The 26,734-nt window shown below is 38.6% G+C and overlaps 2 protein-coding genes across 2 annotated transcripts; both read left to right on the top strand.

Annotated features, from left to right (window-relative positions):
* The first annotated feature begins 533 nt into the window (after window positions 1-533).
* On the top strand, window positions 534-18,041 carry MAT1A (methionine adenosyltransferase 1A). The gene is made up of 9 exons (XM_035329807.1): window positions 534-869; window positions 8,501-8,578; window positions 9,406-9,528; window positions 11,210-11,322; window positions 12,681-12,824; window positions 13,533-13,751; window positions 15,910-16,092; window positions 16,602-16,735; window positions 17,292-18,041. Exons 1-9 carry the CDS (start codon window positions 776-778, stop codon window positions 17,392-17,394), a joined length of 1,191 nt encoding a protein of 396 aa, XP_035185698.1. The 5' UTR covers window positions 534-775; the 3' UTR covers window positions 17,395-18,041.
* Window positions 18,042-20,575: 2,534 nt separating this feature from the next.
* On the top strand, window positions 20,576-24,840 carry LOC118168970. Its single transcript, XM_035329809.1, has 6 exons — window positions 20,576-20,795; window positions 21,109-21,188; window positions 22,261-22,375; window positions 23,051-23,157; window positions 23,374-23,488; window positions 24,313-24,840. Exons 1-6 carry the CDS (start codon window positions 20,729-20,731, stop codon window positions 24,492-24,494), a joined length of 666 nt encoding a protein of 221 aa, XP_035185700.1. The 5' UTR covers window positions 20,576-20,728; the 3' UTR covers window positions 24,495-24,840.
* Window positions 24,841-26,734: the final 1,894 nt, after the last annotated feature.

Consider the following 26,734-nt stretch of genomic DNA (forward strand, 5'->3'; position numbering starts at 1 on the left):
AAAGTTGAATGCGGAGGTCTGCATAAATGAGAAATTTGTCATGTGCTATATCTTATCAGGTGTCTCTTGTCTCAAACGTGCAAGAGTAATGAATGAAAATGAAAAAAATATTTCAGGAGAGAATGGTATGTTTCAAGAGATGAAAAGGGAAAAGTAAAATACAGTTACATGATGCAGAACAAACTTCTCCCAGTCTCTTGCTACAAAAGACATGCATTTACAGATCTTTTATCTATCCCTGTAAAACCACAACACACGGTTGGAAACACAACACAGATCCCAGAATAAGGGGAGACACAAACTGAAGAAGCAGCTAAACTGAACTGTCACCAGTACTCCTGGATTACTTCATTCTCATTAGAGTTCCTATGGTATACAATCTTGCATGGGTTGAATGTAAAATGTTGCCAAGGACAAAGTTAATTAGTGAAATATCCCCAAATTAACTAACTCCCCTACCACGAAATGGGCTCTTCCATTTTCCTCACATGATTATCTGGGCACTTTCACTTTTCCATATATAGGAGCAGCCCAGGGACTGACAGATCAGGCTAGGTAGGGATACAGACTTCAGGCACATGCATACTCCTTGCATGCATGCACACATACAAGCTCATGCTGAATTCACACGCTGAAATTCAAGTTAGTGTTACAGGTAGTAAGTGAAGACAACGACAGTTCTGCTAATAAAGAACCTTAATCTTTAACAGAAGGCACTAAAGTAGAACTCTTCAACCACATTTTAAAATAATCTACCTGGAAAAGCATCACAACCATGAATGGGCCAGTGGATGGTTTATGTGATTACACGCTGGATGATGAAGGGGCTTTCATGTTCACATCGGAGTCAGTAGGAGAAGGACATCCAGGTAAGAAGCCCACTGTGGCAAATACATGAAAGAGAAAGTATTTTCATTTTAAACATTTTAAAAGCCTGAAGAAGTCTTAAAAAGAAGTTTTAGAAGCCTGAGGAAGTTATAAAAGCCTGTTGTTACTTATAGAAAGTCTTTGTAACAGTGATTTTTACATTATTTCCATTGGACCTTTTCTACATAGTGTATAGAACTGCTATAGCTAGCAGTAACTGCTATAACTAGAGAACTGCTACAACTAGGGTGCTTCCAACAGGACTTCATGTGCCTTTGCTGGGTGTGTGTTACAGTGGGGAGTGCAGTGGGATTCATGGTTGCTACTCCTTCCTTATCATCTAATTTTTTTTTTCAGTAATACTGTGGAGACACAGTACTGTATCTGACAGTTCTGTATCTCTGATAGACTAGAATTTCACATATGGATAAGAGTGCATAGCTTGCTTCTCAAGTTCCATATCCTTAGGGGTCCTGTGAAACTGCCTTATATATATGCTATGCTCTAAAACTGTCACCGATGACAGAAATATCTATTTTAAAGCATTTACAAATCAGTGGTCCCAGCAGCTGCTTGTGGCAAAATCACTGATAGATTTTCCCCCATTTCATCATCTGTGTATAAATGCAATGTATGGAATTGCTTAAGCAAATAGCAGACAGTTATTTGCTAAAATTTATGTATGGTCAGCAGAGCAGAGTTTGATTTTATAGAAAACAAATATTCATCTACTCTAAGCATGTACCTTATGTCAACAAGTGTTCCCCCAAATGAATCCAAGGGACAATAAGCTCTTTGATGTCTTGAAAAGCATATTTATTTTAGAACACAATTTGGCATCCTGTACCTTGTGCAAGGTTTTTTTTTTTTCAGGTATGTACTCATGTAATGTAAGTAAAGCATAAATGGTAGATGACATAGAGAACAAAAAGATCAGAAGCGAGAATTTTAGATCAATATATCTGGTACTCCTCTATAATATTAACTTATTAGTGCAGGTCAAATCCATGGCTGATGCAATTGAGTCCATTGCTGTCAATTTCAAGGCAGCTACATCAGGTTAAGCCAGTTGGGGTTCTTTCTGATGTAACACCATCAGAAAATGACAACCATATTCAGTCCTTGGGACATTGGTCCCGTCTCATATTTGTGTATAATTACATCCAGCAGCTGTAGAACAACATAGTTTCATAGAAAAAATAACATTATCCCATAAGGTGATTTTAAATTGAACAATGATATTTCTGAAGATGACAGGTCACAACTGATACTACTCTCATCATTTTCTAATCCCCTTGGGGCAACAATAGATAAGTCTCAGAACAGGAAGAGATGTAATCCAATTTAGTCCCCAGGTTTAGCTTTGTCCCTTAGTTTCCTTTTCTTAACCACTTCTCTTTTTGTTTTGTTTCTTGTTTTAGAATTTGACCTACTTTTCAGTTGTTATTCACATTGCCTTCTTTATTTCCAGAAAATCTATTGGCTCTCGGTAAGCCTTCCTGTAAGTCCTGTGAGCATCGTCCATCTCTGAAATGGATGTACATTTGAGAAAATGTTATCACTTGATAGATTTGTATGCAGCATCTCATCTATCAGAGCATGCCAGATCTCTGGGTATTTTGAGATTTATAGACCCAAGAGATTTGTTGAGTGAGTGGAAAGTTGAAATTTATTGGGCTTTTTCAATTCTGTGATGCTTGTATTTTTTTAACATAGGTCTTGATATAGAATACTGAAAACCCAAGCACCCATGACAAAAGAAAGAACCAGATTTGCCCAATGAAGTGAGAACAGGATAACAGTAAATAACTCTGGGTGGTTCTGCAAATTCTTTTTCCTGAACACAGTCTGGCAATAGCTCTTAATGGTCTCAGAGACGTGTCTAGTTTCTGACAGCAAATTGTCCTTTACTTCCGGGCCAAACCACCTTTTTCCTGGCTGTGGTTTTACTCTAGAGGTGTAGACGTGCCATAAGCTTTTTATCACCCAGAAAAATCTTGGCTGTTTCTTAAAACTGGGGCCAGCATCTGAGGCTTGGGCTAGTTGGGCTTTTGATGTTATCAGTATCACTAAACTTCTATTGTGAGTTTTGAGCTCCTCTGTTTCATATCAAATGGATAATTTGTGTGTTCTTGATTACTTCCCTTCTGTATGTGATAGTATAATTTTGCTAGAGGGTATTATGTGAAGTAAAGATCCTGAACCAGATCCTCGTCTGGTGGAAATTTGAATTGTTCTGATTATATTAGTTGAGGATTGAATGCACTCGTGTAGTCTTCCTTCATCATAAACAAAGCAGGGGAAATTACATAGTTATTTATTTGGGTATATAGAAGGCTGCCTTATATCTGTGCAGTGCTTTAAAGCTTTGTGTAATTAAGAAGCTCAGATTCCACAGAAGCAAGTAATAGCTAGCAATAATTATCATATAGGCATTACCTATGCTCTCCAAAGAAACCCAGAGAACTCTTTATCCCATCTTCTCAGTCCCACTTCTTCAAAACAATGTGGGTATAAAGTTTTGGACTCCCTTCCAGAAAGTCTTTAAACTTGGCATTTAGTAGGGTGAATTCCAAACTCTCCGAAGACTTACATATAACTTCCTCTTTTTAATATAATAAAAACACATGAATAACACTTTTTTTTTTTTTTTTTTTTTAAATCATTGCTCCATTTTGCTTCATCCAGAAATGTCTGTCCATGCTGCACAGTGGTTTCATTGTGCTTTGAAAGACATTGTGTGTTACTCTGACCCACAATGTCTTACAGGTGCCAAACTGCTTAGAATTAATTCCTTCCCTTTCTGGTGTGACATTAGGTGGGCTTCCCTGCAAACCAAATGTCATTCAGTTTTCCAGTAAGTATCAAGGAATCTCTTTTAAAATATGGGAAAAAAACATCTGCTAGGAGCACCTTCAGACTTTCAACTATGTTAAAAACATGCTTATCTTCTGGATGTCCACAGAAGAAAAATTACACCCACACCCCGAAGAAAACAAACCAGAACAAAAAACAAAAACAGAATATGCAGATCTTTCCAGCCAGTTGATGCTTGCATGTCTGATGTCTAACATTATATATACTTAATATATGTAATTGTTCTGTAAACTGCACAAAGAGAACATGTAAGATAAGCTGTTTAAACAGTGCAGTGTTAACACTGAAGTACCACTGCCATTTTCAATTAGCACTCCTGAAGAGTGCTTTTAAATAGCACTCCTTTTAAATAGGAAAAATGTAATACAGCACGATTCAGCTTTATGAAGTCTTTCCAGTGAAACTTTTTTTGTTAGAATGTTTATTTTTCCATGAAGTGTTCAAGATAAGTATCTATGTTTATTAATTGTTCATTTTTCATAAGAAAACTGAGAATTGCTCAGTTTCTCATATTTTGAATGCATAATTTCACCTCCAAGTGCTGTTGACATAAATAAGGTATCCTTAAAAATAGTGCTACCAAAGTGATTTTGTTGATCACAGGTTTTTAAGAAAATAAACTTTACCTTTTTAAATGTTTAATGTTTGTTGTATGTACTGCATGATTAAAGCCAGAAGTGTGGTAGTACCTGTTTGTGGTTTCAAAGGGTGGAGCTTTTTGAATTAAATTTTTGGTTGTTACTGTTGTTCATAGATTTTATTTTTGATGATTGTGTGGGGAGATCCCAAGAACTTGCAGATATAACTGATTTTAGTTGCGGAACATATAATTTTTAAGGATATAGCACTTCTAACTGTTATGCTCTTAATGTAGTCTAGATTCACATAATAAACCTACAACCAACTATGCAGAAAGATGCTTGAAGATCCTCCTAATTTGAGGAGATCACCTTTGTTGTTGAATACCTCCTTTACTTCTAAATTTGATAACTGGGCATTTTAGTAGGGTTTATCATCAGCTCTCCTAGACTCATGCATTCCTTTTATAGTTAGCAGGAGCTAGTTTTATGGCCAGTTGGCATCTCTGCCATAAGGCTAGCTCTGTGGCATGGTTGGATTTCTTAATAATTGATGGTTTTCTAATACTTCCCTGTTTGGTCAAGAAATCCTTAGACTAGACATTGCTTTTTCAATATTTATCTTACTGGATAGTAATTCACTTTGTAAGGGTATGCATGAACTGCATTCTTACCTATTATAATCAAGGCTTTATATGATAATGCCTCACCAGAAGTCATCCCTTATGCCTTCCCTGTTTTTTTGTTTGTTTGTTTGTTTTTGTTTTTTAAGATAATAATAGACAAATTTTGTCATATGTAGCAGCTATGAGAGAAATGGAACAGTTGAGATGAAGAATTTAAATAACAGAATGAAAGGCGCACAAAGCCTGCTAAGTATTGCTAAATATAGAAATGCCTGGTTTTATTTTCTATTAGAGACCTTTCCTAATAGACAAACCTTCAATATGATGCATTAAGCAGCTGATCATCCTGCTAGACTTCTCTTCCTGGTTTTGTTATTTGTGTCCGTATTTGTCAACAAAGTTGTCTAGTTGCACCAGGATTCAGATCTTGCACCATCAATCAGATCATGCATGAATTATCAAACTCATTTGTCTGAGCCTATTTTAATCCAAATTGGTTATTTTCAGTGATTGAAATTGTCACATAGATTTTAAAGACCAGAAGGTCTTCTGATAGATAATCCAGTCTGAACTTTATATGCAAGTAATGAAAGTTCATGCAAGAATTCTTCAAACATGTTATTAAACTATGGCTGAGTTTCATTCTTACTTTTAAAAAGATTTCAAAAGTAAGTTTTGAAGGAATAAAGGATCCTGCAGAATTCTAGATGGATTTGACTTTTTGAATCTTCATCTTTCTCTCTTTATTTTTGAGCTATCAAATGTAGTTACATTATTGCCCATCAGACAGAAACTTTTCTCTCAGTATACTATCTTTCAGGTTTTTAGAGACTGTGACCTAGTACTGTTACTTCCTCAAGTAGGTTACCTTTCCTTCAGCCCTTCAAAACTAGATGGAGCTTGATTAATTTCATCCTCTAAGACACACTTTTCTGATTTTGAGATGTTTTTCTCAGTCTGTCCTAAAAACCTTCCAATAGCTTCTTATAAGTCCCCTTTGAATAAGGGGGATTATAAAAAAGATGGGAAGCAATCTTTGCTCAGTCGAAATGACAGGATGAAGGGGGAAGGCTTTAAACTAAAAGGGGGGGGGGGGAGAAGAGGGAGTTAGATTAGAAGTTAGGAGGAAAATCTTCACTCAGAGAGTGGTGAGGCACTGGAACAGGTTGTCCAGAGAGGTTGTAGATGCCCCATCCCTGGAGGTGTTCAAGACCAGAGGTTAGATGAGGCCCTGAGCATCATGATCTAGTGGGTGGCATCCCTGCCTGTGGCAGAGGGGTTGGAACTAGATGATCTTTGAGGTCCCTTCCAACCCAAGCCATTCTATGATTCCATGATCTTTAAATACCACCACCAAAACCGGGTATTCCTGGAGCAGTCTTGCTGATGCTATTATATGAAGGTAATTTCATTTTTGTGGCTGATTCCTCATCTGGCTTTACTATCATGAGTTTTTCAGAGTAACACAAGTACATCACGAGTTTTACAGAGTAACACAGAGACAAGATAAGAGTCTCCAATTCTGTGAAAGTAGACTATATTCATTGTTCACAAATGTTTGATGTGCTATTTCGTTGTGAGGGAAACAAAAGAGCTGCTTTTATTTTTTACCAATAATGTGAAGTAGTGTAGATACTTATATACTTCATGCAAAAAAAAAAAAAAGGCATGAAAACATCTTGCTACATACACTTGCTGATTTTACTGGCTACTAATGCTCCCTTGAGACATTTTCAGGGAAGTTTTAGTTAAGAAATTAATTTCAACTTGCAAAATCTACATAAGGTTCTTTGTACTGGATTGGTGCCATAAAGAAGAATGGGGACAAATTAGTAATGGGATTACTTGTGTTCCTCTTGAGTGTTTTGGAAAGTCTGCATATAATAAATGATATATTACATACAGGCAATTTTTACTAGTATGGGACATTGACGTCTAATGCAGATGAGACATGCTTCATGTAGGACAAGAACAGGAATAATTTTTTTTATGCCATGGAAACTCTGCATGATGAAAAAAGACTGTACAGCAGTCTTAATCACTTGGAGTTTACTGCAGGGCATTGGGCATGCACTAAGAAGGTCATCCTGTCCCAGTTGCTCTGCTGTCCCACCCAGGTAATAAAAAATTATGTATTTTCATCTTTTTTTTTTTTTTTTTCCTGCTTGAAAATATGGCTTTATTGTCTAGTACAAAATTGAAAATTTGAAGAGAGCAAGCAGAGATACATTTTAATCAAAGTCCTGCTACCTTTGTCCCCAGTCTTGCTAAACAAGGTTCATTTGGAATTCCAACTAAATTGCAAGAGTGATACCTGATTCCTGTTTGGTAATAATTGTCCCAAATTTAGTAATCCACATACAGTTCTTGTGAGGCTGAATGTTCCACTGCAGGCTACATTTGCTAAACATATTTTGTGTTCATTCTTTTCATATAGAAGTGATCAATATGGGAGATGAATGTCAGAGTCAGATTAGTTATCTAGTTTCTGATTTTATCCCTCTTATCTAAGTGTACACTTTCCTCATGAGATAAAAGAGAATTTATTTTGACTTGAGATTAAATGTAGAAAAACTCAAATAGACATACTGGTATAAAACATGGCTTTCCGACAGATTGGGTTGCAAACAGCAAGGAAGAAGATGTTTATTTTGCCACACAGCATGTTATGGCAACATCTAAACATTGTATGCAATAATAGACATTTTTGAGAACAACAAAATTAAAATATATAAGTAATATTACAATTTTTAGGTGATAGGCATCGTTACAGATGCTATTCTTTTGTGTTCATTAGGTTGGCTACATTGTTTGATAAAGATTCATTATTCATTAAAAAGGTAAGAAGAAGAAAAAAAATGAAACAGAAAAGATAAACGTGAGATGAAACCTTTGTAACTGGAATGTCACTGAGGATATACTCAACATTTACTTCAGACAGACATTAGTTGGTAACCTCTTCTTGTTTCCGTATTTGCTCCTCACTCACCCACCTCAAGTGGGATGCAGAGATTAAGAGCAGATGACATTGCAGGATGGTGGGAAGCAGTGAGAAGAAGCAGTCCTGAAACAGGTGCTTGACACTGAACTGTGCATTATGTGTAGTGATTTAAACTATTAATCAGTCTTTATCAGCTCTGTAACTCAGGTACAGTCTAACTTTCTGCTGGGGAGATGGAAGTTAGTGGTGGAATATTACCTTCTTCTTAGCATACTGCTGTGGCAGACAAGGAGAAGGCAGGGAGTAGAACGTTACCTCAGCCTCTCAGGTAATTCTATGCATAACATACTTGTTTCACACTGATGTGCAGAAAATTACAGGTGAGGTTGTAGTCAGTATTAGTTTACACCAGTAAGTAAAAGTTTTATCTATCTATTGGTTTTGCTTGCAGGATGTTGCATGTGACTTTTTTATCTAGTTTGCTTAAATACTTCAGTAATAAGCAATAAAAGAATTCCTTACTAAAGCACTTACCTACTCAAATGGATGCAAACAGTCTACATTTTGTATTAAGTGCCCTGGTTTTGAATAACAACTTTGATGTCTTGCAGATAAAATCTGTGATCAAATCAGTGATGCTGTACTAGATGCCCATCTCAAGCAGGACCCAAATGCCAAGGTTGCTTGTGGTAAGTTGTTTGCTCCTTTGCTTTAAGTCATCACCCAGTCACTGTTCTTTTGTTTTTGATATGTTTGCAAAGAGCATGAAGCTGTCATGTGCTAACTCATTTTACTCTCAAAAAATATGTAAAAATTAACAGTCTTCAAGAGAAGGAGAGACAAGAAGGAACAGAAGTTTTTACAGAGGCTGAAGCCTGAGCAGGTAGCAGGAGGATAGAATACTACAGAAGGACAGACAAGATTGTTAATTTTGTGTGTTGACTGAATATTCTGAGAAACAATGTATTTCATCATGGTGGATTTTTTAAAGAGTATTTGTATGTTGTTAAAAAGTACATTTTGTATATTGTTGAAAAGTACATATACTATATTTTAAAAAGTCCTCATCTTTCAGTGTAAGACCCTGTAACTGCTTGTTTTCTTGATACCTCTTTAGACAGAGTTGTACCATCAACCCTCAGCTCATTTTCCTAGTTCATTTAACTAAACCCCATCCTCAAATTCTTCCTTCTTGGACTGGAGGCGTGTTTTCAAAATAGATAATCACTGTTGAGAATTGTTTAACCTCAGAATATATCTTAGAGTGATTAAAGATTAAGTAGATTTAAAAATCACAGTTCAATACTACATTTCCCTAAATGACTCTGCATATCACTGAATCATGAAAGGAAATGGTTGTGAAAGGAGCTAGTATTGCCAAAGATACGACTAAAAAGTACTAATACTGTATATACCCAGTATATTTCTCTAAATCACCATCATCACAAATGTAGTTGTTTGTCTTAGTGGGCTGGTTATTCTGCTACTTTAATTCTGTTTCCATCTCCCTTTTCAGAGACAGTATGTAAAACAGGGATGGTATTGCTCTGTGGGGAGATCACATCTCTTGCTATTGTGGATTATCAACGAGTTGTCCGAGATGCAATTAGACACATTGGCTATGATGATTCAGCTAAAGGTTGGTGGAAAATCTTATGAAATCCTTGAAGAGCAAGCAATAGGCAACTGCAAACCAGGTCTGTCAGCACTTCCATATGGGGGCTTTAGCAAGCCTGATAAAAACTGAATATCCTGTGTGAAAGCTGCTTACATGGTGCTACGTGATACGCTTTCTGGCTTTATCCCTGTAAGTAGAAAAATAACATCATATATTAGTTAAAACTGAAAAGAAGAAGGCAGAATCCACTTTTATCCGTGAACCTGAGCCACAGAATCTACCACTAACCCAAACTTGGGAGAACATGAATCTGTTATTTGTCAAGCTGATTAATGCATTTCGGTCAGAAAGAGAGGGACAAAGAAACTTAGTTCATTTTGTTTTATCATTATGTATTTGCACTGCAGTAGCATCCAGAATTTTCAGGCAGAGAGCAGGTTCTCACTGTACAAGGTGCTCTATTAGCTCTGAACAAACTCCTAGGCTGAGCAGTCCAGGTCAGGTTTGTGTGTTGTATAAATGACAGACAAGACAAAATGACACATTCCACCATCTGATTTGCCATGCATCTCTTTATACACTATGGGTATTCCAAAGATGCTGTTAAAAATAATTACATCTTTTAAGGGTTTTTATTTAAAAACAGTTGTTTCCTGCAATCCTTCAATAGCTATCAAATTTCCAGGGAGAATGTAGTGGGAGAATATTACAGCAACATATCTGCAAGTTACCTCCATTTTGACATAGCAGCAGGGCTTTCAGAATATACTGTCAAATCTATTAGTTTGTAAATATGATTTTTACCTTAACAGCCTAATGATAAGGGCAGATGCAGTGACCCAGTAAAAAACACCTGCTATGCAGAAGTACCCAAAAGGGTAAACCAATTGCACACAGACATATTGTTTACTTCTCTATTTAGCCTACTTAAAAGAGGGTGATGAGGATTCTTCAAATGGATCATATGATCCATTGGACGTGTATGTATGTTTTATTGGATGAACTTGAGGTTGGTTAGCGGTAGTTACAGTTTTAGAAAATGCTGGATTTGGAGAGATGCAGATCACTCTTAATATACCTAGTGAAAGGTGGAAATTTTTGCCACAATCATATGCAAGTCTTTGAATTTATTTTTTAAATCTTCCTTTTGGTCTTTGAAATTAATGTGAAGTAATTTCCTACTTCCAGATTTGCTGTGAGACTCAAATCTTTTTTTTTTTTCTTTTTGTTTTTCTCTGTCTATGGCTCTCACACAAATTCCCGTAAGAGATTTAGGTACATATTCTACATGTATTACAAATAATGTAGCAGGGAGCAGATCCTTCAGTTGCTGTAAACATCAGCTCATAAGAATTTATAAAAAAAGGTTTTCAACATTGTTTATTTAGGACAGGCCCCCAGATAGACAATTTTTAAAAAAACTTGTTTTCTCCAGTTAGCATTTCCTAACCTGAGTTGGCTTGGCAATAGGGTGCCAATGCAAAAGAAAACCAACAGTAACAATCAGTAAAGGTGACTCTGTATACCCTATCACCTCCTCAAAAGAATGAAAGTGTTGTATTGACAAACATTTAACAAGAAATAGGTTGTGAATTCTGAATGTGGTATCCTTTAGAATGAAAATTGTGTTGTATGGTTACATATAATTTTCCTTAATTGTAACAGAAGAAAATAATTTGCCACTATTCTTTTTTCTAAATAGGCTTTGACTACAAGACTTGTAATGTTTTAGTGGCACTGGAACAGCAGTCACCTGATATTGCCCAGGGTGTTCATCTACACAGGGATGAAGAAGATGTTGGTGCTGGAGATCAGGTAGACATGACATCACATCTAAAACATTAAAGCTGTTTGAATGGAAAGAGCTTACCCCATCTCATTGCCCAGTTTTCTAAAACAAAACCCATCTGAAGATTTTTTTGCTTATGTTTTTCATGTTTTTGTTAAGGAAATTTAGATTCCTCAGACCATTCATCTTGCAGCCCGATTTGTTTTGTACGATGGAATAAACAAAAGATCTTACCACTTTCACAGAGCTCTTGAGATTTTACACAGCAAAAAATTAGGTGATGCTTCAACTGTCTGCAGTATTAGTACAATGAAGGCAAATATGCCAGAGTACTTTTAATTCTCCTTTATTTCCCAGAGGCAGAGATGTTTTATTATAGTAGGTGTTCCACATAATTAAGGCTGTCCAAGCTGTGTTTCTGTGAGCTAAATAACACATGTAGATAATTACTGTGTGTTCCCAAGAGAAAGATGCTAACATAAAAACTCCATAATGTGACTGATGCCTGTATGAATGAGTTTAACATTTACAATAGTTATCATTAGTAGTAATATCTAGTTTATAACAATGCTGTTGAGAACCATAAATTGAGATATCAGAGTCCAGGAGCCAAGCTAATATTGTTCAAATAACCCTTGAGGACTAAATTAAAATGTTTTTATGCTGTCATGGGGACATAATACTACATAAGATGAAAAGGCACCTGACTTTCTTTGGCACTTTCATGGTCTCCCTTCCTGTTGAATATCTACCTCTCTTTATTATTTTTATATTACAACATATGCTGGGTGAGGAGAAAGAAAATGCTACTAACTGCTTAACAGATGATAATGTGATGCAGGGAATGTGACTGCATAATAGTAGAAGCTGTGCCTAGAAGCATGCAGTATTGCAAATCTCAGGCTGGTACCTTAACTGTTGAGTAGTACTTCTTTTATGCAACATCCAAATTCCATTCCACTGAAATGTCAGATGTGAGCTGCAGTAGAAATAAGTGGCAGCATTCATACATAAAAGCTTCTACAACCTTTCCAGACCGGGAAGAACACCCTTTGTATGACAGAATAGCCCTGATATTGTTTTGCTCAAACAGATCTTTTCTTGATGCAACTTTTTTCAGAGAAACTTCTCAGTCTTTGTCCACATTTCTAGCCCAACATGGAAATTTTCAGTCCCTCAGTAAAAAATTATTTGACTGTGGTTTGTTTCTCATTACACTGTAGCATGTTGGAGCCTGATCCCAGTTTAGGCTTCTTGGACTGTAATGTAAAAAGTAGAAAGTAAACCTGAGGGTACTGTTTACTTTTTGTTTCAGATGAAATCTCATTGTCTTTAGTTGTGGTGCTTTTTAACAGTAATTGAAGTATCTCTTCTCCTCCTATAGGGTTTGATGTTTGGTTATGCAACGGATGAGACAGAGGAATGTATGCCTCTAACAATTATTCTTGCTCATAAACTGAATGCCAGGTTAGCAGAGCTGAGGCGCAACGGAGAGCTTCCTTGGCTGAGGCCTGACTCTAAGACACAGGTAAATATTGCTGTCATTCTAGTTTCTCTCTTTTACCAACAGAGTAGAAATCCTATCACGTATGGATGGTCCTGGTCATTGAAAACTATCATTTTTTACTTTTGCAAAATGTTATATGTTTTTAAAGAAAAAAATCAATGGTGTTTAGAGTATCAGAATTGCTACTGTATAAGCTACAAGTAGCAGATAAAGAACTTGCAAACTTATGATAGTCTCTTTGACTGCTGGAAAATGGTTAACCTGTATCAGAGTGCTAGCTGCATTAACCATATACAGGTGATGGAACATTTAACCCTTTACATCTAAATGCTCGGTGCTGGTTGAAAAAGTGTCGGGAAACTTGAAGGATTTTATTTGTGTTTAGGGATTTAGACTGGCCTTTTTGAAGGTTCACTAAGAATGTAAATTTCTGAGGCTTGGGAATTTAGCTAGAAATCCCAACTGAAAGGTGCATTGTGGACAGTTTCATAGAAAACCAAATTGTCAATATTGGGTCTTTTTTTCCTCACCACTGCATAAATGAAGAATAAAGAAGTAGGGTTCATCCCATGGCAACAAGGTGAGCAGTGGTCATTATAATATCAACATTGACATTCTGCTGTGTTTTTTTCTTGGAATAGCATAGCACGAGGTTTGATGTATATGTAGCTACAATTTATAGTATCTTTGGGTTGCTTTTTTTTTTCACCTTCTCCCTGCTCTATTCAGGTCACTGTTCAGTATATCCAGGAGAATGGAGCAGTCATCCCAGTGCGCGTTCATACCATTGTGATATCCGTACAACATGATGAAACCATTTCTCTGGAGAATATGCGCAAAACCCTGAAGGATCGTGTAATTCAAGCTGTTGTCCCTGCAAAATACTTGGATGAGAGAACTATTTATCATCTTCAGCCTAGTGGACGTTTTGTTATTGGAGGACCTCAGGTTTGTATCATATTATTTTGTTGTTTTTATCAGCTTGTCATTGTCGGTGGGTGTGTGCCTTAACAGAAATGCTCAGCTAGTCTGGCACATCAGTCGTAAGTTGTGAGAAGCAACCAGCTTATCACTATAATTTTGTGTGTCATTGGTATTCTAGACTATGGACAAATGGAGAGCCAAACTTGAGCTGTAACTTCTAGAAAATCAACCTGTGGCAATCATAGCTGCATGCCAAGCAGAAGGCCACACATACAAAATTCTTCAGCTGTGCACTGAATTGCACCCATTAAAAAATGCAGGGCTTTGAGGTGTGCACTAAACTGCACACATTTTAAAATACAGTATAATTACCTGTAAGTCAACCAGCAATACCTTTCCTACTCTAGTGGTGGAACTGTATTGCTTATGTTTGCATGTACAAATGCAGGCATGTTGCAGCGTATGTCTGCAGCTTTTTAAGCCTGGGATAAGTTTACTTAGTGTGGGTCAATCTGCTTGTGCGTCCGTGGCCTTACAGCCACTATCATCACCGGACTTGCACAAGTTATGATGTGTTGCAGCAATCAGAAAATTACTGTTTCTTTCCTTGTCTGTTATGTCTTGAACTTTCTGAGTACCACTAAGTTTTAATAAAGCAAGCTATGGAAGGCTGTCTTAAACTGCAGCTCCATTCATCTAAGGAAGACATGTACCTCACTTGGGGATTTTCACCTTATGTTTCCAAGCATAGTGGCCCTTTGAATTCTGGCTGTGCCATAGTCAGTCATTTTGCTGCTATCACCATTTTCCCAAAAGCAACACCTGCTGGTAGTATAAGGACATCACAACTCATTGCAGAAGTGACTTCCACACAATTTATTTGTGCTCTTCAGCCCCTTTAAACAGAAGTGTGCTTTTTTTTTTCACCTGTCCATTTGTCTTCCTCTCACTCAATTCTGCTGTCAAGTCATAAGGGCACACAAGGTGTTCCCACTGCACCTGTCTGTGCCATAGTCAGAAATTAAGGTTTGAGTCAAACAGAAGAAGCCCAGGAGGACAGGGTCTTTTAGGCAAGCTCGGCTATCTGCAATTCAGATTTTCATCTTGCTGTTTTCTTAGCAGAATGGGACAAACGGTGCCAAAGGTTTTATTCTGTGTATATGCTCAGTCTTTCTAAGAACAACTTTGGCTTTCCACTTGTGTTTGCTATGCAAACATTCCAGCAGTTGAATTCTACTGGCATGATATTCTATAGAAAAAGAATTTTAAACCTGCCCACACAGGTAGGAACTGAATGTCAAATTTGACTGTGTTTCCATTCACACCAGAACACTTAAGAATCTATTAAATAAGGAGTCAGACAATTAGTCAGGTAGTGATCAGCTAACCCAGATCGAATGAAAATATCAAACACTTATAAGGAGCAATCAAGATAGCTGCGCAGGCAGTTAGAAGGTTGTCTGTGTTCCTTATGTAATATCTTACAATTTTTGTATATAAGTATCTGTTCTGTTTCCTTCTCAATTACCTTTAGCGGCATTTACTCCATACCTGTTCTGTATCATTTGCATAAGAGTGTAAATATTTTGAAGCTGGAAATGTGTTTTTAGCATATACTTATATGACAGTCTCTGTAATGATACTGCACCAGAAGAGCTGAGTGCTAGCCTCCATGTAGTGATGTATAAGGTAGCACTGGCATACCGTAAATTAAAGAACAAGACTTAATATTCACACAACTTCAGATTTTGGCCAAAGATATGAAAGCCTCATCTATTTTTTTAACCCAACATAAAATCTATCAGTGGCTCATATATGGCATTTATTTTGTTAGCAATATTCTGTATCCGGTTTAGTTATGGTAGATTGCATTTAAACTATGGCTCCCATATTGTTCCCCTGTTTTTGAAGCAGGCAATGAATGCTGTAGCTATGTAGGTATAAAGCGTTTTGGCTGGCTACCAAACACCAGTCATGAATGGCTTATTTTATGAATCTGACTTTAAAGAACATTTATAGTCACTGTTGCAGCTCAGTGAGACGAGTTAACTCCTTCAGCTATCCCACAACAATCCGTAAGTGGAGAACTTATATATGCATTGTCTTCTGAGGGCTGCATAGTCTTGTTGGAGAGTTATAATAAAGTGGATTGTAAAGTGGCCCAATTCTTTTACTGATTCAGGGTGATGCTGGTGTTACTGGTCGAAAGATCATTGTGGATACTTACGGTGGCTGGGGAGCCCATGGAGGTGGTGCCTTTTCTGGAAAAGACTATACAAAGGTGGACCGATCAGCAGCATATGCAGCCCGCTGGGTGGCCAAGTCCCTTGTGAAAGCTGGGCTTTGTCGCCGTGTTCTGGTTCAGGTATGTTTTGTTCTGAATGTTGCTTTTCTCCAAAAGATAGTTCATTTTCAGTTTTACCTTGAACAGATGTCATACAAGACACTGTACTAGAAGCTGTCTTGCTGTTGGATTGGGGCCGAAGAAAGAAAGAAGTTGATATGCTTGGTTCAAGACCGCTGTAATGTGGCTAATAGCCCATTGGCTTCTTGAAGCTGGAATGTTTCACTTAGCTTTCATTTTATCGGCTGTTTTTCCAGACATTTCCTGAGTGCTTAACCCTCTAACACTTACTCTCATGAACATGGGATGACTAGATAATGAAGAGGAAATTTGTCCAGAGACCTCAGTATTTTCAAAGGTTTCTCTTTTTTTTTTTTTTTCCCCCTATAAATACAGATTATACAATTACAGGACATGAAGCAGAGGCCTTCAGCTTCCTCAGAAGGATCAGGAATGTGTGCTTTGGTTTCTTGCATTCTCTTGCCCACCAAAGTGCCATACTTGATAACTGCATTGTATTTTTGCTGTAGGTGTCTTATGCCATCGGAGTAGCTCAACCACTGTCCATTTCACTATTCACTTACGGAACTTCACAAAGAACAGAGAAAGAACTGCTGGACATTGTGCACAAAAACTTTGATCTTCGGCCTGGAGTCATTGTCAGGTATGGAAACACATACATACATAAATATCTTGGCGATCACATCTTAGAACTGATTCCTTGAAAAACCATTAGATGTTACAATTTAATAATTAGCCTCTTAAGCTAGCATGGAATTGTTCTATGCGCTGACTTTTTGTCAGACTTCATAGCTGAAAGTTTTTATGGATCCACCAGTGTGCCATATCTTTAAAGATGACAGTTCATACACTTTCAGCCTTTGGCCTTATATAGTCTACAGAATTGAAATGAATCATGTTTTTATTCCAAGAATTTTAACTTTGCTATGAAAAATAAGTATGTTTTGTTTTATGAAAGAAAATAAAGATACTTCTTTTCCATTAAAATTCATAATTCTTGTAGCCCTAAAGTACTTCATGTTTAAGTTTTGTTGTCAGTTTTATTATTCATATTTGAACACATTCACTGGTGTGTTTGCATCTCCAGAAAATGCCTCCTAGATTAAGGGCATGAAATGGGTATCAACATCAGGATTTTATTGATAAATACCATGATTATCAAAATGTGAAGAATTTTCTCATCTTTTTATTATTCACAGGGATTTAGACCTAAAAAAGCCCATTTACCAGAAAACTGCATGTTATGGTCACTTTGGAAGAAATGAATTCTCATGGGAAGTGCCTAAAAAACTTGTATTTTGACACTTGCTCTCTCTGTTTAAAAACACCAAGGAAGAGAAGTCCACTAATATGAGGATGCTTCCAAAAATCAAATCTGACAGCATTGTTTTCAAGAAATGGAATTTTAGATTTTAAATGGAGAGAAAAAAAAAAGATATTTTCTTGGAAATTGATTTTTTTAACCCTCAGTGTCTTTCATTATCTAATATATAAAAGACAGAGTCTCTTTTAATCAGCATAAGACAACAAAATGCTGTTTACTTTTTTATTGCTGCTCTGTTGGTTCTTTTGATAAAGGCAAAGTATGACTCAGGTACTCAAACCAATGGCTGAACCTCAAACCTTTCATGGGCAGAGGAAAGGATGACTTTCCCAACTCTGACTAAGGGTCAGCAGATCTCTTGCTTCTAATTAGACAATGGGAAATTCTGGGGTCCAATTTCCTTACTGGAGTTAGCATTGCATGCAACTGGGGGTTGCTTTGATGGGAGAAGGCTGGGTATCACATAACTGTATCTCGGCTTCTTCTGTAGAAGATGTTAACATATACATAATATTTAAATCTTCTTTACTGGGTATGTGCTGTTACTGTTGTGTTTCAATTACCTGTGTTTTTGAAACATGTTCTCCTATAAAACAATCATACAATAAAATGCTCTTTCCTACCACATATGCCTCTTTTTTTCTATGTTTTTAATGTTACAGTATAATGGTTGGCTCCTCTTAGCCTCTTTTACTCTTGTAGGATTGTAGTATTTTATTACCAAAATTGAATTTTAGTGTATTTTGGAATTGTGATATAAAGTTATTTTCACTGCATATGATAATTGTTTAGTCCTTCTGATTAATAGAAACTTGGTGAAAATGTATTAGATTTTTAACTCATACGTTTGCACTTGACAGTTTTCTCTCCCTTACTTTTTACTCCAAAATATTAGGTTATGTTTATTGCATCGCTTACTAGGTTTTATGTGATTTTGAAATAAAATAAAGTGAACAGAAATAATTGCAAAAACATTTTTAAAAAAGAGTATATTGCGAGGTTAAAATTTGGACCGCTGCCCTGTCCAGCAGTCTCTCACCAAAGAACTAGCCGCTAGATGGCTGTGTGTCCCTCTACAGCTGAGGGAGCAAGTCTGTGCAGAAGGTATGTCCCCATTTGTGCCCGTGCTCAGCTGCTCAGTCCTGGTACCAGTACACTCACTCCTGCTGGAGATGGTGATGCCTCTCCTCTTACCAGCTTTGGATAACCAGTGTATATGGTGGGTTAGTTAGGTCACTTAACCTTAGCTTTATGGTTTAAGCAGAAGCCTGTTCTTCTACACTGAAGTTCTGCCACCCCCCATTTCTCTCCAAATTCACTGTCTTTGTATAGTGATGTTGAGGTGGAGAATGCCTGACTGATTATCATTAAAGAAAAGCTGCCATTTTCTTCTTTCAGTCCGTCACAAACATAACTTTGTTGGATCAAGCCAGAAGCTTTTCCAATTTATTAATTATACTAATTTGCTATATGAACTGTGAGTTGAGCAGAACAAGTAATAGGTTTATGTGTAGCATCTGATCTCCTTGGGACTTAGAACATTAATCAGACCTGTGGACACATTTTGGCAGAAAAATATGTAAATGTACAGCTGCACCTTAAATGATTGGCAAACATTTCCCAGGGACTATTTCCCAGCTGCATATTGTTCATCATGCAAGGAAAAAGATTGTTGTGTGTGTCAGCCTCAAAAATATAAATTGTTTGGGTCCAGGTCCGATTGGTCTGCCTAGAAATACAAACTTTGGCCTTCAATGTTAAAAAGTTGTTTTGCTAATGAAATTTTACTTATCAGTAATGTATATAGGAACTTTTTACTAATTAATGAGGATGTCCCCATTCATGCTGCCACAGAACTATTTTGTGGAATTGTATTATGGTTCAACTTACAACCCTTTATCAAGACTTCCCTGAGATGAAAGGAAAGCCTATATTTGTCAGGGCAATGGAGGCCCTGCTGTCAGCTTCACTGGGCCAGGATCTCCAGGTCATAACAGGTTATACTAAAACTAGCAGAAGCAAGCAAACAAACACAAAAAGACACCTGAAAGAGTGCTGTATAAATACATGTGTTGTGTAACATGACATGAAAGCAGAACATCCCCGTCTCAAGCAAAACAAACACGTGCAGACAAAACGAGCAGTTCTACTCTGACAGTAACAAGAACAACCAGTAATGATTTTGGTGCGTTTCTTAATGTGCTTTCTCAGGATAGGTGACGTAAAGCATAAAATGTGAACCGTAAGTTCAGTGTATACTATAGGAGTCCCAAGAACAGACTCCTTGTCTGGGGGCTGGGATGTGTGGGCGGACTGCCCTGGTGGCCCCCCAAGGCCCGGCAGTGGGGTGATGGTGTGTGTGACAGGCCGCTGGGTGAAAGGCGTGACACCAGAACCTGCATTTTACAAATGGGGTCAGTCACATCTCCAGCATGTGAGCAGTGTCCAGATACTGAGTTAATCCACTAGTAAAGGATAGAAATGATCAAATGTGTGTGGCAATTTTGCTAGCTATTCAGCTTGTCCTATGACTAGATATGTGTGTGAAGTTCATGGGCCCCTTAAAAAGTACAAACTACAAATGGACATACCATGGTACTGATGATAGGATATACACAGGGAGTAGGTTCATGTTCTCAGGACTTTTTTTTTTTTTTTTTTTTTTTCCCTGCCAGAGTTGCTGCTTTGTTTGATTTGTATTTAATAACCTAGAAACTGGAAAACATAACTTGTGCTCTTTACTAAGGAGCTGAACTCTGGATGTTACAGGATAATAGTGTGCATCCCCTTGATCCAGATATGCGTAGCCATTATCTGTTGTTCTTTCTCTTGAAGACTGAGATACAGGTTTGGGCCCTTTCAGCCTACCGATGTTGTCTATATGAATGTGCACGTGTGTGTCACAGACAGAGACAAACACAGATGGATAGAGTGAGAGGGAAGGAGAACAGGAGCAAGAGCATGCAAGAAAGTACATACAGTAAATCTGTTTACAGTGAAACATTAATTAATCTGAACATTTCCCAATGGGGCTGGCAGCAGCCACAAGGAAGCCAGCCCACCTCAGTGGTAAGGAGCACCTCCCCTTGCCCTCCCCAGCCTCCTCTGGCAGACTGTCCAGCGGTTTCCCAGCAAGTTAGGCAATATCTGCGTCCCCCATCCCATCATAGTGTCCTATCACACCACTGCCTGGTGCCCGGCGTGGTGCAAACCGGCTGCCCAGCCAAATGCAGCCCTGTGCTTGGCACCACCACTTCAGCTTCTAGGCTCCACAAGCAACGGGTAGCCAGGCCCTGATCTACCACAGCGAAAATGCGGTTCGGCTCCTGCCCGCTCTGGGGAACACTGCTTTTTGTAAGTTTAGCAGAGTTTCTTACAGGTAAGAAAATACTGTTCTTAAATATGAATTGCAATTACTTAAAAAATGACTATCTTAATGAAATGAGGCATCCCACTTGGGAACCCAGGCCTGGGTAGCCACACATAGGCAATCAAATTGTAAACTGTTTAGTGTAAATCTGTATTTGCAGGGTTTATTCACATTTGAGCCCTGATTCCTTCAGATATACAAGGTAGCACTAGCACTGCAGCACAGTGGCACAATTCCCATAAACAAGTACTGGTTTTTGAGCTTTGGGGTTTGTGTGTGCCGGAGGGGATCATTAACCAACTATGTACTGTTTGTCTTTTAGATTTTTCTGGAATTGGGGTTTTTGCCAGTGCAAGTGACTGCAAAAGTGCAACCATAGATGACGTGAATAAGTGTCTTGAGGTAAGAGGCTGGCTGTACTGGCCAGACCTGGAGAGGTAGCACAGACATTCTGCTGGTGGTGGGAGCAGCAGGGCCCTGCCGGGAATGCACGCACAGTGGGACGCGAGCATGCTTGCTTTGGCACTCCTGGCTCACTTTGTACATGGTGGGAGGGGAGGGAGAATACAAGCATTTGACCTGCTCTGTCTTTGACCCCATTACTGCTAGTCAAAAGCCTTATAGATGTATTTTGCAGTTTTGCTTTGTTCTACATATACAAAGGTGCTTGCACACGAACAGCCATCTCTTTTACCTCACATGGATAAAGTTTTCTATTCCACCTTCAAATATAGCATTAAGTATTTTAAATATACGTAAAGCTAGTTAACTGAAAGCCTCTGCTTTATGACTTTTTCCCCCTACTTTCTATGGACTAGGTATACCGTAAAGGAGAGATCCAGGCAGCAACCCTAGAATATGGTAGAAATGGTATTTCTTTGCCACATATTTGTGATTGATGTCCATCGCTTTCACCACTGTCTCTTAAAGCTTCAAGACTAAGAACCACAGTTACCTATTGCTGATGAGTGCTTCAGCATCTGGTAGTGAGAATTGTACTCTCTTTTTCCTGTGTCTGAGTTCAAAGTAATTGGTATCTGTCATAGTGATGGCAGACGCTTGTGTTTTGGTTGTGGAGTTTACCACAGTTTTTAACTATCCACATATGCGCGTGGGCATATACATATGGAGAGGAAATATATAATCATATCCATGTAGAGCAACTGCTAGATAAAAATACAGAAACTTCTTTGTTTACACACATTCACAAATATCTACATTTACACACATGCACACACAGAAAGTCTGTGAGATGCCAGCATTCACAGACAAGAATGGCAAATGAACATTTTATACAGAAAGGAGACACATACAGCTGTTTACAATTACATATTTCCACACATAGAAGAAAAACATCCATACCAGTCCTGTCTTTCAAGCCCGGTATAATGGAAAAACCCTCCCCCTCTTTTCCTAAATCAATTCCCAGGCTTTTCCTCCTCAGGTTATCCTTTTTTCTTCCATATCTCCATAGAAATATTCAGAATGCTTCCCTGAAATGGTCAAAAAAGCTGGACGAGATTCCCTCAATCGCCTCACCTGGATGCTGCAAGAAAGTCTTGATCTTCTGCGACCTAGTCAAGAGAAATGTGAGGCCCCTACAGCAGCCATGTTCCTCTTTGTTGGGTGTTGAACAAAGCAGCAGTAGAGAAGCCACAAGATTATTTTTTTAACCTGCAATCAAAATGAGCTAAGTGCCCGCACTTCCTGAGGGACCCCCCCGCCCCCCAAAAAAAAGTAAAAAAAAAAAGAAATCTCAACAAGAAGCCAGCAGATAAGGTTGCTCGGCCACTTCTCTGGCAGACAGCTGGGAGGCACAGCAGTGTCTGGGCACAGCCCAGCTGAGCTGCTGAGCTGCTGAGCTGCCGAGCTGCATTGCAGCAGTGGTGGGGCCTTGGGGTGTGCCTTTTCAGTCATATTTTCCCAATAAATACTTGGATAGTTTTACCCACAACAGTACTGAATGTCGCTGCTGTGATGAATGCTACTTTGATTCACTTTTAAGGCATAACTGGGGCTGGCAGGGACTTCGATGTCACAGTGATAAGTGATGGAAAAAGTGGGTGTTGCAAAAAGAAAAAAAAAAAACAAAACAGGGCTTTAAGCAAACAAAAATGCTTATTTTGCCAAAGTCAGGTAGAGGGGAAGTTGCTACCCAGCAAAAGTCAATGATCATGTATATATTTTGCTTGGGAAGAGACTGTTATACTCATTTTCACTTGAATGTGGTTTTCTTCTTTCTTTTTTCTTAATCCATCTGAAAGTTTGCAAGCATTCACCCCGATGCCCACAGCCTCTGGCCCCTAAGAATGGTGGGCTGGTGTGTGTTACCATCGACAGTGTTGAGTACTGCAAACCCATGTGCAACAAGGTAATAGTCACGGTTCACTGCTTCTAGGTTGCTGGCTTTATTCATTAATTTACAAGTGTTTATTGTGTAATGCATTATTTTTCTTGGTACACTTTTTCTGCCTTCATAGGGAGAGGGTGTAGTGTTTGTATTGATCTTCACTGGTCGAATGTTTCTTCATTAGTTACTGTGATGTATCCTAAGACACACCTGTTTTTCCCATCCTTGTTTCCCAAGGGTTATGACTTCCAGTTCCTCAGAAGAAGCAGGCTGTATGAAACCTGTGGCAACATCACTGGGTTTTCCTGGACGACTCAGATGGTTGGGGGGCAAACATTGGCTGTTTGCGAGCGTGAGTAGTTCTCAGACATCTGGGCAGAGGGATGGAGGAGCAGCCTGTTTTGTTTTAAAAAGGGAGGCAAGAAAGACAGCCTTGGCACATATGAGACTGTGAGGGCTGATGCTGGGCCAGCAAACTGCTGCACCAGAAAGCAAGTTAGTTTTAAAACTACCACAAAGGCCTGTGCTGATGAGCATTGCTATTTCAGGTTGGCTTAGCAAATAGGACTTGCATGCCTTAAGTTTTTGGGACAGTGCACTTTTTTTAACTGAAAGCATTTATCGTCTCAACACAAAACCTACGCTGCCCAGTGGCTGTGTGACCAGCTGGATTGGCAGTGGCAGCACACAGCTGTAGTTTATCTTGCAAGTGTACTCAAAGAGCCTCAGTAAAACTGGCCAGCACCTGCAGTATTCACTGTATGTGCACACAATAAAATCCAGCAGCTGTCCCCCAGCAAGCAACACTACCATTTCATGTGGCAGCCCAAGGGTTTTAAGAATGCTCCCATTGCTTCCAGCAAGCAGTCTGTGACCATCTGAATCTGTCATTATTTCCTTAATTTAAAAATAAACGTGCATGCACATACACAAAAATATGAACCTCTCTCTCCCTTATGGTTAATGAAAAATACTTGACTGTTGACTGTGTCTTGTAGCTAGAGCAGTTGTGTTTCCCAAGGCTTAACAAAACAATCAGAGTCACTTTTATGCCAGGTTGAAGACTTCAATCTGGAAAATGGGAATGCTGAGCTTGTTTAAAGATTGGGACAAATATGCCTGGGTTTAGCTATGTAATTCAGCTGCTTCTTTTGTTGTTGGCTTTGATCTTTCCAGCCTCGGAGACGGCCATGAGTGGAGCTGATTCTGCCTATTTTCCTGCCAACAGCAGCTGCCTGCACACATTAGCCTTCTCTGAGCCTGAGCAGCTGAACATTTTCCTCAAAGAACTTGCTGAGCAAGGCATAGACATCTCCAACCACGACAAGCAGGCGGACTGTCTAATGTGTGGTTACTAGCACCGAGGATGGCAGGACCAAAACTCTTGTGCCACCAAGAAGGGGCTGTCTACGGTTGGACATGGGTATTTTGATGACAGAAGCAGAACAGTGAAATCCCTGCTAAGACCTGCAAACATACAGCTTGTATTTCATTAGAAGGTTAGCAATCATAGTCACCATTTGACTTCATCTCTTGGGTGGAGGCTACATAGGCTAAAACTAATCACATAGCTCACAGTGGGGGCATTTCAAAGAAAGAAGATCACTTTTTTAAGCCTTAAATTTGTCTAACCAGAATTATAAAAGAATTACAGTTGATTAATGGATGTGGTCATTAGTTAAACACAGTAATTGTTTTCAGAAATCACTTTCCTTGAAGGTCCGTCTTTATAAAGAAAGGGCCATACAGTGAGTTACTTTCACCATTGCCAATCAATCACTGTTGTTGCTCTGGTGACCATTAAAGCAATGCAAGTCACAACAGCTGTGCCTGTAGGGTAACTCTTTATTCACACACCTGCGTACTTGGGGGTGAAATCAGACCTTGCATACAGGTGCTCAAGGCGCTGTGGTTCACATGAGCTACAAACCCAAAGCTCGGCAGTTTGTTGGGGGACAGTTCAAATGTCTCTCGCTTTGTAGTTATGAGCTTACGGATGTCCCACAGAAGTACATACCCTTAGGTAGAGTTCAGTGCACGTCTAGCACTTCCAAAGTGCCCTGTGTGCTTGCTGTAACTAGATAAAACAGCAAAAAAAAATTGTTGCATTTCAGCCCAGCACAAAATGTGAGAAATCGGATTACCCTAAACTGATGAGCATTGATTGCCATAAACTATCTGATATTTTCATCGTATCTTCTTAGGCAGAGGTTGTGGTTTCTGCAAGCTGTGGCTTAACTTCAGAGGAGGAATACAAAAGCAGATGAGGTCTGGCTGGTAATATGGTTGGGACAGGCTGTATATACGGATAGAGCGCTAGGGCTTTGGACTGAGTGCAGGGCTAACTGGCTAAGATGCTCTGGTGTCAGCACAGTAGTGCTGGGGCAGCTCCTGGCCCTAGCCCAAGATTTCCACAGCTTCTGACTAGTCACCCTCCCCAGTATCACCCTCTTGATGAACAAAGATCCAAGTGATATTTTTTTGTCATTGATTCTTTCCACAAAATATAAAACCTCTTGTTCCTTCTATCCCCTTCCTTCTATGAGGTCTCCGTCTTTTACACTACCTCGTATACACCCTGTGCTTGTGTGTACACTGGAAACCCAAAGCCAGAGAGTAAGAAGCATAAAGAGCAGCAAACTCTGGTTGTTGGCTGCCTGGCATGTAGTGTGAGTGAAGGCCAAGACAACACAGCACTGGCAATCCAGTTTATTTGTGGAGCTGTTGCTACAGAACAGACGTGTATGTGAATTATGATGAAATCTAAACAGAAAGCTTAGTTATTGCTTGCTTGGTTTGCAGTGGAATCCAAGCTTGGGGTTTTGTTTTAATTTTCTTCTGTTGAGCAAACACTGAAGCTGTGGATCTGAAGACAGCCAGCTCATCTGTTTGTGTTTTCTTTTCTTTACCTTTTCCCTGTTCTTGTGACTTTCTCAGATACAGTGGTTACACTGTACATGATGTGTAATTGACCTTTACCTCATTAATCAGTTAAATGATTCAGATATATAACATTATTTAAGAAAAATTACACACTGCCTTTCAGGTTTAGAATCCAGTCATTACAAGCAAAGAAAAAAAAATCAGTTGCCTTTGGGTCCAGAACCAGCCAGTCATATGACTATTTATTAACATAGCAATTACACCAATGAAGGGATGACTTGGCTGCTTTGCCTGCATATGAACTATAAGGCAGTAACTTAAGTAGTCACTGTGTTGGTGAGAAAAATGCTGTAGTCTTAAAGAAAAGCAAATGTTTTTCAATCATGGGTGAGTTTGTTTATTTTTGGCAAAGAAATCATGAACAAAAATGAAGTTACAATGTCCTTGTGTCTTTCATTTCCAGCCAATTCATTATCAGCTGATACTCAAATGCAATATCTATCTGAAGCACTGAGTGCTTTCCATTATCGTTTTTCTATTGGTACTAAAAATATTTTTCTCTGAGTTATATTGAGCTATTCTAGTGACTTTCCAAACCATCTGACAAAAGAAAAGAAACACAGCATTGGATTTTATGAGGAAATCAAGCCCATTGCTCTTGTAAAGTAACAGAAACTGTTAAATCTGTGCATCAGAAATGGGCTTCACATAATGT

Source organism: Oxyura jamaicensis, chromosome 6 (genome assembly GCF_011077185.1).
Source record: "Oxyura jamaicensis isolate SHBP4307 breed ruddy duck chromosome 6, BPBGC_Ojam_1.0, whole genome shotgun sequence".
NCBI lineage: Eukaryota > Metazoa > Chordata > Aves > Anseriformes > Anatidae > Oxyura > Oxyura jamaicensis.

What these genes read in the sequence shown, in the direction of transcription:
- LOC118168970 (XM_035329809.1), top strand. Translation starts at nt 20,729, where the DNA reads ATGCGGTTCGGCTCCTGCCCGCTCTGGGGAACACTGCTTTTTGTAAGT. An exon ending in GCGACCTAGTCAAGAGAAAT is followed by an intron (nt 22,376 to 23,050) that starts GTGAGGCCCCTA and finishes TCCATCTGAAAG; the next exon opens with TTTGCAAGCATTCACCCCGA. An exon ending in AACATTGGCTGTTTGCGAGC is followed by an intron (nt 23,489 to 24,312) that starts GTGAGTAGTTCT and finishes TGATCTTTCCAG; the next exon opens with CCTCGGAGACGGCCATGAGT.
- MAT1A (XM_035329807.1), top strand. Translation starts at nt 776, where the DNA reads ATGAATGGGCCAGTGGATGGTTTATGTGATTACACGCTGGATGATGAA. An exon ending in AGTAGGAGAAGGACATCCAG is followed by an intron (nt 870 to 8,500) that starts GTAAGAAGCCCA and finishes GATGTCTTGCAG; the next exon opens with ATAAAATCTGTGATCAAATC. An exon ending in ATGTTGGTGCTGGAGATCAG is followed by an intron (nt 11,323 to 12,680) that starts GTAGACATGACA and finishes CTCCTCCTATAG; the next exon opens with GGTTTGATGTTTGGTTATGC.